Source organism: Drosophila serrata, unplaced genomic scaffold (genome assembly GCF_035046125.1).
Source record: "Drosophila serrata isolate PLE 108 unplaced genomic scaffold, ASM3504612v1 contig_165, whole genome shotgun sequence".
Lineage (NCBI taxonomy): Eukaryota > Metazoa > Arthropoda > Insecta > Diptera > Drosophilidae > Drosophila > Drosophila serrata.
This window is the reverse complement of record NW_028257063.1, coordinates 1,649,212-1,662,866: the sequence shown is the minus strand read 5'-3', so window position 1 is coordinate 1,662,866 and position 13,655 is coordinate 1,649,212. Positions and strand designations below refer to the sequence as shown.

At 41.2% G+C, this 13,655-nt stretch overlaps 1 protein-coding gene across 1 annotated transcript; it reads right to left on the bottom strand.

The window, feature by feature from the left end:
- Positions 1–10,397: 10,397 nt before the first annotated feature.
- On the bottom strand, positions 10,398–13,473 carry LOC110177972 (uncharacterized). Its single transcript, XM_020944964.2, has 3 exons — positions 12,146–13,473; positions 10,901–12,049; positions 10,398–10,841 (listed from the first exon to the last, which is right to left on the bottom strand). Exons 1-3 carry the CDS (start codon positions 13,334–13,336, stop codon positions 10,608–10,610), a joined length of 2,574 nt encoding a protein of 857 aa, XP_020800623.2. The 5' UTR covers positions 13,337–13,473; the 3' UTR covers positions 10,398–10,607.
- Positions 13,474–13,655: the final 182 nt, after the last annotated feature.

Genomic DNA, 13,655 nt, shown 5'->3' with positions numbered 1-13,655 from the left:
GATAGCTGACATAGGAACAATCGGACGATTTATAGAACTACGATCAGTATTTAACAATGACCAGTAATTAACTATGATCAGTAAGTTTCAATGAACGTTAAGTAACTTTGAACAGTAAGTATCTATAACCAGTAAGTAACTATGATCAGTAAGTATCTTTGACCAGTAAGAACGTATGATCAGTTACTAACTTCGAACACTAATAAACAATGACTTGCAACTTTTGTAACAACATATTTCTGATACTTGGCCGGCAGAAGTCACTTCCTTCCGGAGAAGTTAGAACCAGTTGGGAACCATATGTTATGATGATATGATAACTATGATCAGTAAGTATCTATGACCAGTAAGTAACTATGGTTAGTTAGTATCAATAAACATTAAGTAACTATAATCAGTAAGTAACTAAAGTATCTAAAAATATCAGAAAGTTTCTAAGTATGCAAAGGGGACCATGGCAATAAGAAAATAAATTGGAATATAAAGGCTATACCTAGGTCTGACACCACCAATAGCTTCTTCATACATAATATAAATGTCATGGTTAAGACTTACCCCAGTAGAGGACACGTCATTGTTTACTTCCTTACAGTGTAGTGACCAAGATTGGGTGACTATCCAAAGTGAGCTTCTTTCTGATCATCCAGATGTATTGCATTGGCCACGTCATAGTTTTGGGATCGAAAGGTAATCACTATCACTATCACTTGAGATGTTATCACTAGGTACCCCTAGGACAGACTGAGCCGCGCGCGGCCTTAGCGCCTCTATTTATAGTCCCCGAGGAAAGAGAGGAGCAGAGAAAGTGAGTGTGAGTGGGCGGGAGAGGAGTTGCCTCTAGAGATTAACATAGAGCGACTAACATAGCGAGAGAGGGGGAGAGGCAGAGAGGTGCAGCGCGCTATTTAATTTAACTACAATCAATAAGTAACTATGAGCATTAAGTAACTCTGATCAGTAAGTAAGTAAGTAAGTAACTATGATCAGTAAGTATCTATGATCGAATTTCAATCTGAAAGGGTATCTAAACATTGGCATGCCGAAGTTAGCTTCCTTTCTTGTTTTGTGTTGTTCTTATCCCTCTTGAGTTCCCCCTTGAAAAGTAATGCTATGTACAACTCTTGAAGTATTATTCTTTTTTCACTGTAGGTTTTTTCTTCCTTCTTTTTCTTCTTCTGCTGTTATTTTCCATTTATAGTATTTCTTAAAGTCACTGTTTGTTGTAGTTACTGCTGTTAAGCATTCTTATCGCCGTTGGTAGCATTTCCGTTCCATCCTACTCGTGCATTTTTCATTTCCGCCTCAGCGTCGCGGCATTTCCCTTCATTTTTCACACATTCAGAAGGATATCCCTGCCGCCGCACGCTCTACTTATCCTTTATATATATATATATATATTTCGCATTTATATTATTTTGTAATGTTTATTTCACTTTGAGAATCCACTCTCTGCAGTCCCTTGTTGCACCAAAATCTCTCCTGGTTTAGCCTTTAAGGAATTGAATCTTTGGATTCTTTTGAAATGAAAATTTTCAAAATTAAAGTGCCTTGGCTTGGCCAATGTCCATTTTGCTTTGTGTAAAATATATATAAATATAAAAGCCAAGAGTTTGCACTTACAAAAAAATAAAAGATAAAGCTCTTGTTAAATCTTACTAACACCAAGGTATTAGGCTAGATTTTTCCTTAATAGTTCAACTATTTCCGGGCTCAACTTGAAGATTAAAGTGTTGGGGTCAGAGACTTCAGTTCCTGTGCCGAGCCTGCTGTCCATTATGATTGTCGTGTGGAAAATATTGTCTGGTCGACAATTTTAGGAACGACCATTTCGCCAGACCGCAGACAACGACGGAATAAATTCGGAATGGGAATGAAAATGATGCCCATTGTCATTAGAGTATGGAGGATGATGATGATGATGCCTTCGACGCCAGAAATCTCTGGCCATGTCCTATAGCCATGTCTATGGCAATGGCCAGAAGTTGACTGCGTTGGCGCGGCCAAAAAGGCAATTCCAGAAATTACTATTTGCATTATTTTCACGACAATGCCCAGTGTTCAGGCCAATTCAAAGCAAATAGAACGGAAAAAGAAAGCTGGACGGAAAAACCAAAGGGAAAAGCAGCTGCTCCTGCTGCTACAATTGACGGCGTCTGGGGAAAGATGAAAATTGATTTTAATGCCAGAAATTATGTTATTTGCGCATGTTATGGACACGCAGAAAAAAACAGAGAAATGCCGAGCAGTAAGTACTTTGCCATAAGCTTGAATTTTCTATATATATACACACACAGAACACACGCAGAGGGCACACTCAGCACCCACCCATAATTATTACGATTATGAACTCGACTAAATTACAAACGACTTACGTGTGAATGCGCTGAGCCAATCATCTCATCATCACAACGGGGACAAGGGTCTGGGAATCAGGGAAAATCCAGGAAATGGCAACTCTGGGAGTTGTGGAGAGCGCGACAATCGCCTGGCTGCCAGATAACAGATAACGGAAATTGGCGACTTGAATTTATCGATTGTTAATGGACATTTTGATAAATCGACTTGATTAGCCCGACAATCGAAGGAGGGTAATTTTGGGTTGAATAATGTGTGTTGTAATTGTTATTGTCTTGTAGGTTATTGTGTATTATTATTAGTGCAAAGTTTCCAATGCAGTATAGGAAATTGTTGTAAACATTACATTATATTATTTTTATGAATATTTTAATACATTAAAAAATTTAATTACGAAGTTAATAAAGTAGTTCGAAATCATTTATCCGAATCCGATTATAACTAAGAATAAAATATTCACGTTATTTGAATCGATATTAATTGTAATTCTTATAAGACCATTTTTTCGACGAATCAAAGTTTAAAAAACTCATAACTTAGCTAAAAACGCTTTAATTTTAATTCGGAAAGCTGTCCCATGTTAGTTTTTATAAGTTTAATAGATCTGCATACTCAATTTAAAAATAAAAAAAATTAAATTTTTTGGCCAATATTTGACCATTTTAACAATGGTAAAATTGTGAAAAAATTTACCAAAATGTTTTATCTTTCCTACATGCCTAGAAAGATTCGCCTTTTTGTGCTGATCAAGAATATATATGATTTATAGGGTCGGAAATGATTCCTTGATACTTTTAAAAGCTTCTAACTTAAATTAAAATACCCTACAAAGGCAATTCAATTTAAAGACCATATAAAAATAGTATTTAAATGAAAAGTACAATTTTCGATTTCACCTGAAGCACTTGATCTCCCAAGCAATATATTTTTATGGCTAATTGCAGGGATTTTAATGATCTTAGACAGCATCATGGAAAAGCTAATAAAGCTGGCATCTTGCTTTACTCCTCTTGGCATATCGCTTACACTCGCTTTGTCAACAATTTATTTGGCCAATTCCCTGGTCAAACAATTCCCCAACTTGATGCAATTAAGGGAAATGCATAAAAAAAGAGAGAAAAAAAAAAAATGAAAAGAGGAGTGGAAACGGAAACGGAAACGGAGGATGAGGGTTGGGCGCAAATAAGCCGCGGCTAAGAACCAACTTTTGCCGCATCATAAAAGCGGCTAAGGCAGAGGCAGTCGCAATCTGCTGTGTCTTCAAAAACCCCCCATTCGGGGAACCCCCCACAGTAGAACCCCAGCCGTGCGGAAGAACTTTGCAAGTTGCGACGTCAAATTGCATTGGACTCTGTGTTTAATTTGTGTGATTTATTTGTTCAGCCTGCTGGCCAAGTTTTTGGTTTTTCGGTTCGTTCCCTTTTTGGCTTTTACTTATCTGGCCGAATGACGATGACTTTTGATTCCTTGGCGGGCAGACGGAGAGAGAGAGAGTGAGTGCCAAGGAGAGATCTACGAGTTCTATGCGCTTTCCTGATTCCGGGCCATAAATCAAAATAAAACTTTGTCACTTGAGCTTTTGACTTGTGAAACTTGTGGTTCCTTTTCGTCCTCTTCCCTATTCTTCTCTTTCTCTGGTCTTCTCCTTTTTCCCCTCTTGCGCTCTCTAATCGATTTCAAGTTTATGTTGCCGAAACAATAACAATAAAAATTGACAATGCCGAGGCGACGGCGGCTCATAAAATTTTATTACAAAAAGGAAACGAACGCCATTGACATACGTAAACTGATTCGCACCGCGCGACGGCTCTTTCCCCAGGGGGAATCCCCCCAGAGCTGGGGAGTTCCAAATGCCGACTGCTGCGAATGCCAAATGCGAAATCAATGTCGTGGTTCCCTCAGAGTCTCCGTGTCCTGCCCCCTATTTCATCCTCCATTCACAACATTCACAGTATTCCCTCCCTCCATTCCTGCAGTCTTGCTACATTTATTCTATTTGCATGTTGCATTGCGATTCACTAACTAAATCTAGGGGGTTGTGATTTTCTAATACAAAATGTAAAATATACTAGAATTTTATATCATTGTCTGAAAATTTAAAATTCTAGATGTTGCCTTAAATACAGTGTTGAATATTAGGCAATGATTTGTAGATCAAGAAAAGCCAAGTTAAATTTTTTGTAGCATACATTTCGACAGCTTTTCGACGGATAAGAGATTCATTACCCAGAGTTTAAGAATTGCAGTAAATTTCTAACAAACTTTAGTTTTTTTAATCAATTTTAAGTATTTGAAGTACTAATTTACTTTCCAAAGAGTATCTCATCTTCGTTTTGCCTAAAACTTGAATGAGATTTGCTTTATTTTGTTGTTGCCGCACATGATTTGCCTTTCACCCGAACGGGGAGCAAGCCCTCGGCTCTCTGGATTCCCTTGCTTCTCCTCCTGCCTCACAGATCCTTCGTCCGGGCAACCTTCTTCCCCCTGCCATCGCCGCCGCCTCGGTAGCCGCAGGGCACATTGCTCCAAAAATGTCAAAGTGCCGCCGCTGACACCGCTGGGCCTTTGTGGCGAGAGACGCGGGCGTGGGGGTGGCTTTGGGTGGAGGCCATGACAAGGGCGCGAGGATGTTTAACATGTGCGCCAAGGAGCAGGCGAACTGTACGTGTGTGTGTGTGTGTGTCTATCTGTTTGTGTGTGTGTGTGACACCCGCGAGAAATGCCTCGCATTTTTTTTTGTTGCCCTCTTTTTGACCCACTTTGCTTTGTCGTCAGCAATGTGGCTCCTGTCGCAGCTTCGTCTACTGTCTCCCAGCTCCCAGCTCCCGAGTGTGTGTGTCCTGTCTCCCATTCCAGCATGTGTCACTCGGCAAGCGTTTAAATTGGGCTTCTCTCTGTTCCACAAACTGCAGAGCTACGAGGTAGCAGGAATAGTATCCCCCATATATATGTGCATATATATCTGAATATTTATATATATATGTGCCAGTGTGTCGGTCGCCGTCGCCTTTGTGCCATATTTTCACAAATTGAATTGGCCATGTCAGAAATGAAAGGATGCAGCAGGAGCTGCTACGAGTCTGAAAAATTCTGCATTCAAATTTTGTAGCCCAAAAATTATTATAGCAAAAAAAAAAAAAAGTTTGCCGCATTTGTTAACGGGGGCATCGGGCAGGTCATAATCTACAGCAGAGATTTTAGAACTCGAATCACATTTTAAAGAGTTCAATACTGTTTCTGACATTATTTTAAATTAAAATTAAAGTAATCTAAAGTTTAATTCTTTGTGAAATCCTTATCAAAGGCGGTTTAAAATATGCTTTAAAGTATTGAAAAACTTGAACTCAAGATATCATTGCATACTTTTAGGCTACTACGAATTAATTTCATATTAAAAATATTCTATCGGGTTTTAACATTTTTAATCAATGATATAATAGTAAGAAAGCATTTGTAAATTGCTTTTAAGATCCTAACTCTCCAAGTCTTACTGTATTTTATTTTTCACTACTTTATTATTATTTTTATTTTATTTATTTTTTTTGGCTGGAAGTCCAGTTTCCGATTCGCACCATCCAACTTGGACCGCATCTCCACCATAATAATGTTATTATACATTCGGAGGAGCAAGGCGAACCCGACTAGACCAGAACCACTTGCCCCATCTAACACATGAGTGTGTGTGTGTGTGGGTACTCTCTGCGTTGGTGTTTGTGGGACAGACCACTTCTCTGGGTCTGGACTGGAGTGGGCTAAAAATCTGACGTTGCCCCGGACGACCCGACACATGGCACTTGAGCAAATTTGCATAATAGAAATTAAAATGGATTTTAACATTTCTGTTTTAGATTATGTTCAGTGTGTGTGTGGGGGGGTAGAAGGAGGAAGAAAGTAGCATAAACCAGCTGCGAAGACCTTGGAAACAGATTGTTTTTCTTTCTAGGGGTTTCTTTGTTTTTCAAGGGGAATAGAAAATAATACAACTAAGAAAATACTTAGCAATAATCTATAAGTACTTGTAAACATATTTCTCTTAAACAGTGTTAAATTATGACTCAATCATCAGGTGAACTCAAGGCTAAGCACTCTTCTGCTTCACTTTTCCTTTTATTCCTTCGGTGGTGGCGGTGACCTACTGCTCGAACCTGCTCCACTGCATCGCTCTTGGGCGGAACTGGGTCTCATTTGCGTAGGCCAGAAAAACTTTACTTGCCGTCGTCGTCGTCTCCCAGATGGCTTGCTCCAGTTTTTGTTTTTCGGCCCAAATGCCGTAGCATAAACTGGCATTAAAGCAACTTTTTTTTTTTAAATAATGCAAAAAGGGACGTTGGAATTCCAGCTTAAATACTTTGATTTGGATACGCAGCTGCAGTCAAAACAAAAAACAAAAAATGTTAGGAAAATGCCACAAAATGTGACTGGGAAAACCTCTGCTCAGTTTCCAACATATTTGCCTTTAACTTTAACATGTTGTCCTTTAGCATTTTTAGCCATATTTGCTGCTGCACTTCCTTGGCCTTGTTACATTTTCTGGCCAACAATTTCGCAGAGCTTGGCCACAAGCCAGCAGGTCAACAAAAAAAGCAAAAAAGGAGCAAAAGAGCGGAAAATAAAAATGTAGAAAGCATAAAAAAATATGTGAAATAAATAAGTTACGAAATTGTTTTATCATGTGTGTGGTCAGGGGGAAGATTGTGGCAGTAAAACCCCTTTTTTAAGAGAGAGCTTGATAATAGAATTTTATAAATAAAATAGTAAATAATTATACAGCTTTATAATAGTTGAATTTAAAAGCAACTCCTCTTTGCTAAAGCCCTTTGGCTTGCACAAATATCAATAAATTCCTGCAGCTAAGTCCCCTAAGAAATATTTTGTGCCTTTTTAGGTTAAGGAAAAATTCAAGAAAATCCTTGTTGCTGCTATTTGGTGAGTGTATGGAGGATGTGCCAGCAAGATGCTCTTGCTTATGGAGACTCCTCCTCCTTCTGCTCCTCTTTGGATGCTGTGCAATTGTGTCACTGCAAGGACCTTGGACCTCGGAACTCGGACCAAGGAGAGCTCATGCATGCTACTGGCTTATCCCTTATTGAATCCATCTCGAGCTCCTCCACCCGCTTGCAAGTCCATTATTTCGACTGACTGGACCGACCAACAGCTGGCCAGCTCCAAAGTGTATTTAACCTTGAACTTCAAAGGCCCAAAAGCCGTTGTTGGGCGAAAAACTCTGCTTCAGCCTCATCTTGTGGCCGCATTTTTCTCGGGTTTTCATTCGGCTTTTCACAGGCAATTTCAGGCCGTAAATTAGTTTTATGTTGCTCTCGATTTTGCTTTTATTAAATTACCTTTTTCATGATTACTTGAGAAACTTCATTTGGAAAAATGCCTGACGACGGAAATAGCCAACGAGGTCGGTCGCCGTTCTGCAATAATTTGCGCCATTTTGTAATTTCTCGCTCCTTCATCCTTGGTCCTTGCTTCCGTTGCCGCCATTGCCGCCGACGCCTCCTTTTGGGTCGAAGACCTAATAAAGTGCCTGCAAAAACCATTCGCAACTCACTCTCCGCGGAGCCAGAGCCATCGCCAGCCCACACAGGTTAATTATCTTTTTTGGTGTAATTTAGTGGCGCTGCCGAAAAGGGCTTTCCATTTTAATTTATTTGACCAGTAAAAGGATTAGATTAGATGCCCTGATAAATGGCCTTCAACTTGCTAGTTAAATAGCCAAACTGTTGGCTAATTGAGTTTGCTTCGAAGACTTGGTGAGCTAGAAAACTTGACAGTTGCCAAGAAACTGATTATCATATTTTGAACTGAACTTTAAGGCTTCAGGGTAAGTGTTGTTGGTTAAATTATTGTGATTGAAGATCATGTCTTACGATTTAATATATATTACTAGATTCTAAATGTTTTTACTTAACCTGAGTTCCTTATCAAGAATGGAAGAGTAATTAAAGTCTGACTATCTGGCCAAAATGTATATTTTTTTGTTGGAAAAATGTATCTTTATATTCCCAGGTGGCCTGTCACCCAAATACAGATTTGTTATCTTTACCAGAGTGATAGAGAGATAGAGGTCTCCCTGTCACTGTGTTCATGCATTAGCAAAATTGAATTCAGTGCGATTTAGAACCGATTTCATAAGTAAAGACCATCCATATATATACATATTTATATAGATATTTATGTATGATTCGAATGGCAGCATAAATCAACTGTGGCGGCCACTGCCAGTCTCCATTCCATACCGCCAAAATACGAAATTCGAAATGCGAAATCCGACTGCTGACAAGTGTCACCGAGCGAGGAGATGCTATGACAAAGTGTCAAAAGAATGTTTGACATCTGACTGTCTGCATCCCTATCGCTCTGCTGGTATATACAGTAGTCTCAGTCGTTTGTGTGTAGCCTGTCCAAATGTACATTTCTCATATATATTCTCTCGGTTCCCTCACAGTTCTCCGTTTCCCCGATTTCCGATTCCCTACTTTTTGCTGGGCTTTCATATTGCCGCTTTTTTTTTTGCCCCTCTCTCATATTTATCCATACATTGCCTGGGATGGTGATGCGGGATGGGATAAAGCCCAGGTATACTCCAGCAAACACACAGGTGCTGGTCCTTGTCTCTGACAGCCTCACACGTTCTCCTCCAGCTCCTCTACATCACCTTCCCTGCGGCGATCCTTTTAGCACCTGCCCCAGTCTCTCTGGGTGTATAATTTCATCTGTCAACTGATTGAGTGTCGCAGTTTTACTCGACAAAAAGAAAGAAAAGAAACCAAGACGAACGAGATTTTTATCTAGAAATCGGCAATAGAAAGGGAAATTTTTAGCAGTGAATAGCAAATCAAAGAACTAGTTGAGAACTAAAAAAAACACACACCAGACGACAGACAGCTCTTGAGAATGCTTCGGCAGTTTTAAAAGGAATCTGATGTTAAGGGGTTAAGCAGGATGCACTGCGAGAAAATGTGAGGCCTTAATAAGTAATTAAATTAGAAATAATAATAATAAAAGTAGTAAAAGTACAGGAATACCATAATCTTAAAGTGGTTTACTTGAAACTAATAGTAAAACAAATCAAAGAAATGGCATAGATAATAATAATAATAATATATAAATAAGTAATAAGGACTTGTAAGAAGCATATATCCAAAAGTATTATTGAAACAATATGATTTTTTATCTGACATCTTTCTAACCAATTTTTTGTTCTTGGTCTCTCCACTTTACCAGTTAACACCCAACTGGTTTTAAGCCTTCTTTTTTTTTCGTTGCCACTCTAATTGTCTGTTATGTTCTGGATTCCAGATTGCCTTTGCATGCATAATTTTCAATTGGAAGCCATGGCAAGGTGAAGAAATTGCCAAGAAAATTGGCAGTTGAGGAGGAGATAGAAAAAAAGCCGTCAAAACGGAAATTGTAACTCGATTTTAATTGGAGTTGGTTCGCGTTTTCGCGCATCTCAGCACTTTATCCTGCAATTGGGAGGTGCGTGTGAAAGTCAGCAAACGGCAGCAAGTGGGTCAGTGGTGTGTTAACCCACTGGCAGTACCATCAGTCCATCCATTCAGGCATCCAAATCCCCCAAGTTGCGGCACAAGACTAAAGCCAAACCAGTGGCATAAGACTTGAACCGATTACCATCCAATTTAGTGCTCTTGTGGTGCAAGAAAAGAGAGTACTCTCTCCGACTCTCTCGTTTGTGGAACACAAGCTAACAGCGGGATTTCCCCTCATGTTCCAGTGGAAGCCAAGTTAACAGCCGGGAGAGTAGATACTATCCATCCTGTCCAACTTGTTGATACAGAAACCTACAAATATTTGCCATCAAATGATGTATCTCCTCTATGCAAATGTGAAATGCCCGTAAAATAGCAAACGTCAGCGGTTGACCATAAATATGCTCGGGTCTAATATATCTTAAAAAAAAAAAATAAAAACAAGGGACTTTTGGCCAACAAATTCCACATGATTCACCGGAAAAAAGGGACTGTGTTTACATGGCACCTGAATTAGATTAACTTCTTCCTTGGGGACCAAGGTTTTAAGGGAAAATGTGTGGGTTATATTTGTGAAAACATCTTTCTGGTTTGCATAATTAACTGAATTTGTTTGCCGGCCGCCTAAACGCAATTGGATTCAGCTGAACCTTGAACACAAAACTGGCAAGGGGATTCACTCTACCCCTAAGATGGGTCTGTGAAACTCTGCTCCAAGTCAACTTTGGTCTAAAATACAATGGATTGATTCTCTTAGTTCTCCAGCTCCCTGCGTCTATTTCTCATCTGGCAATAGTTTCGAAAATCTCCATTCCAAGTTTTCGCTCGTATTATCTCATTCGGATTGGAGGCCATGTAGGCAAAGAAGGTCCTGCGCGGAGGACCACTTGGAACCAAATAGTTACCCATGGCATACCACGCGGAGGATATACTATTCATATATTGTTCGTTCAATTGGCTATGAAAGTCGTCCTTGACAACGGTGGCCTATGGAGGGAAATTAGAATTTCCATAGCTTTATTTTCAGAGAGAGGTTCTCCACTTACCGTCTTCTTGATCTCCTTGTAGTAGTTAAAGTTCTCCTGTTCTCTGGGTAGACGTCCCAGGCCCTGGAGATTGGGATTTGGTAAAATGCCTTGAACAAAGGTGACCAACTCAAAGATCCTAGTTGACTCCACCAAGCTGGCCTCCAGCTCCTTCTGGGAGTAGGCCTTGCCAAATCGCCGCTTGATCCACTCCCGAAAAACGGGTAACTTATGGCAATCCGGTAGACTGGCCAGCACATAACGTGGATTCCGACTCAGAATCCGGAGGCCATCTTTGAGCAGTCGATTCATCTGCTCGGCATTATCCGGATCAAACTTTTCGCCTTCCACGTAATGCAGCGCCTTCCGCTTGGTCATCCGCTCCTGTTGCTCCATTTCGGCCCGCTTGAAGGCGGCATGCCTTTGCCAAATGGTGTTGGCACATTGGACCACCGCCTCCACAATCTGGGCCTTGTAGTCGACATGACTGTGCTGACTGTGGTTGCTGGAACGATCCAGGGTCTCGCGACTATCACGTTCGGTCTTCTCCTCCCCAAAGAGATCATCGTTTAGTTTTTCTTGAAGATCTGGTGGCGGCACTGTCTCCAGTTGGGATTCCTCTGCTGGAGGGATCTCTTGTAGTTGCAATTCTGACGCTGGATTAGCGATATCGAATACCCTATTTGGATCATCGGAATCCGATACTTTTAGCGCCTTCACAAATGACTTGGTCATCAATCGATTGAGGTCAAAGGGTTTCGGCTGACCGGATTGAAAGACCCGATGGTACTTGAACTGATACGGTTTGTTTGATCTCGATGCCCGGAAGAACTTCTTCTTGACCACTTTCCTCGTCGGTTGTTGTATCTCGCACTTTTGCCCCTTCTTTTGGATTTTTCCCATGGCCAGGGCAAAGGAGACGGCCGACTTTTTGGGTGCCGGCGGAACTTCACATTCCGAAAGATTCTGCGGCGGTATACATTTCTTCAGTTTCTCCTTGAAGTCGATATTGGTTATGCGGAATGGTTCATTGCGAAGTTTAAGAGGCGGTGGCTTCCATTCCGGAACCTTTTTCTTGGGCTCCTTTTTCGGAGGCTCCACTGGAGGTTCAGGCTCTGCCTTTTTTGCATTATCCTTTTTCCCTTTCTTATCCTTTTTTCCTTTCTTGGCCTAGATTGTTGGATTGAATGGTTACAAAAATTGAAGAGTGCTTCCAGACTACGACTGTAGATCAACAAGGAAGCAAGTTTTATGTATTCTACTTACCGACTTGCCTCCCTCCAATCTCCGACCACAATAGTTATCCAGAGCAGCCGTGTGGGCCATCCCACAATCCTCACCGACCAGAGCTCGTCCCACCTGGTCATTGGGCTCTGGCCAGGGCTGAGATACCAACATCTGCTGGCACAGTACGCATTCTGTGTCCTCGATGGTTAGAACCTTGGTCTGGTCACAGTGCATAGCCCGGCGATGGCGATCCATAATCAGATCGATGTCATCCTCCAGCTGGGCCACGATCCTCTTTTTACGTAGCTTGCTGTAAGGCTCCGTAACGTCCAAGAGTTCTAGGCACCGATCCCGGGCTTTGACCGTCAGCTCATCCTTTAGTAGCTGGGTGTTCATTAACTGTTCCTTGTGGAATAAGCACATATTGACCTTTGGCTTTTGACTCTCAGTTTCATTCTCGTCGTCTTCGTCCTTTTTGCTATCATGGACATTAACATCCTTGAAGTACTTATCCAGTGTATCCGACAAGGTCTGCTTGATCATACGCAGGCCGGGATTAAGGTGATACTTGGCAAACCAGGGCTCCTCCGGCTCCTCGCCATAATTGGGCTGACCATTTCTAGGCCAGAATTTGAATTCCACCACAAAATCGGGTAATTGAGGGGTCAAATTCGACGAACGCTGAACGGGCTTGGGCTGTTTTTGGTAGTAAGGTGACTTCTGCTTGTGTTTCTTTGCAGGACCTCCTGCGGCGATTGGCGCTGTGGTTTCACGAACTAGAATCTTCTCTTTCGCGGCTCTATTCATCCGTCTAATCTCCTGCGGATGGAGCTGTGGTGGCGGTAGTAGCCCATCCAGGGCACGAAGCGTCGGTAGTAAATCGATCCTGAATATGGCTATCATCAGCAGCTGCTCATTGACGCTATATACATTACTGCCCTTAGGGCGGCAGGTCTTGTAGTAGCCTTCGAGCACAAAGAAGAGGAAGGCCAGCACGTCGTTCCTGCTGAGTTGGACCAATCGCTTGATTTGTCTGGTGGATAACATTGGCCTAATGCCCAGAACAACCAAAGCACGATGCATGGTCGAGCCCGTTCCCTGCTCGTAGTCATCGCGCAGTTTCTCGTGCATGGTGCATATGACTTCCTCTTGGAGTGTCGAAATGCCTAAATACCATGGAGCCAAGTCCAGCTTCCGGTTGAAGTCACCTAGCTGCTTCTGGAAACTCATGGCGCCCACAAAAAATTTCGTACTCAAAAAATTTCGTTATATCAAAAAAAGATGAATGTGGTGTGTAAGTAGAGATCGTTTTTAAAACTGACTTTTGGGTAAAGTGAAGTCAAGGGTACCTAGTTGAACCTTTACTTCATAGTAGATATGAAACACATTGATCTTTGTTAAAAGATCTTTATATAGGTAAACCATAATGCAAGATGGAAGCCGAAATTAAATTATAAATTATCTTTTCGTAGGATATAATACATTTAGAGTATGGCTTATATAGCTAGAGTAGATCACATCCTTTGTCCTCCAATCTGATGGGACTTTT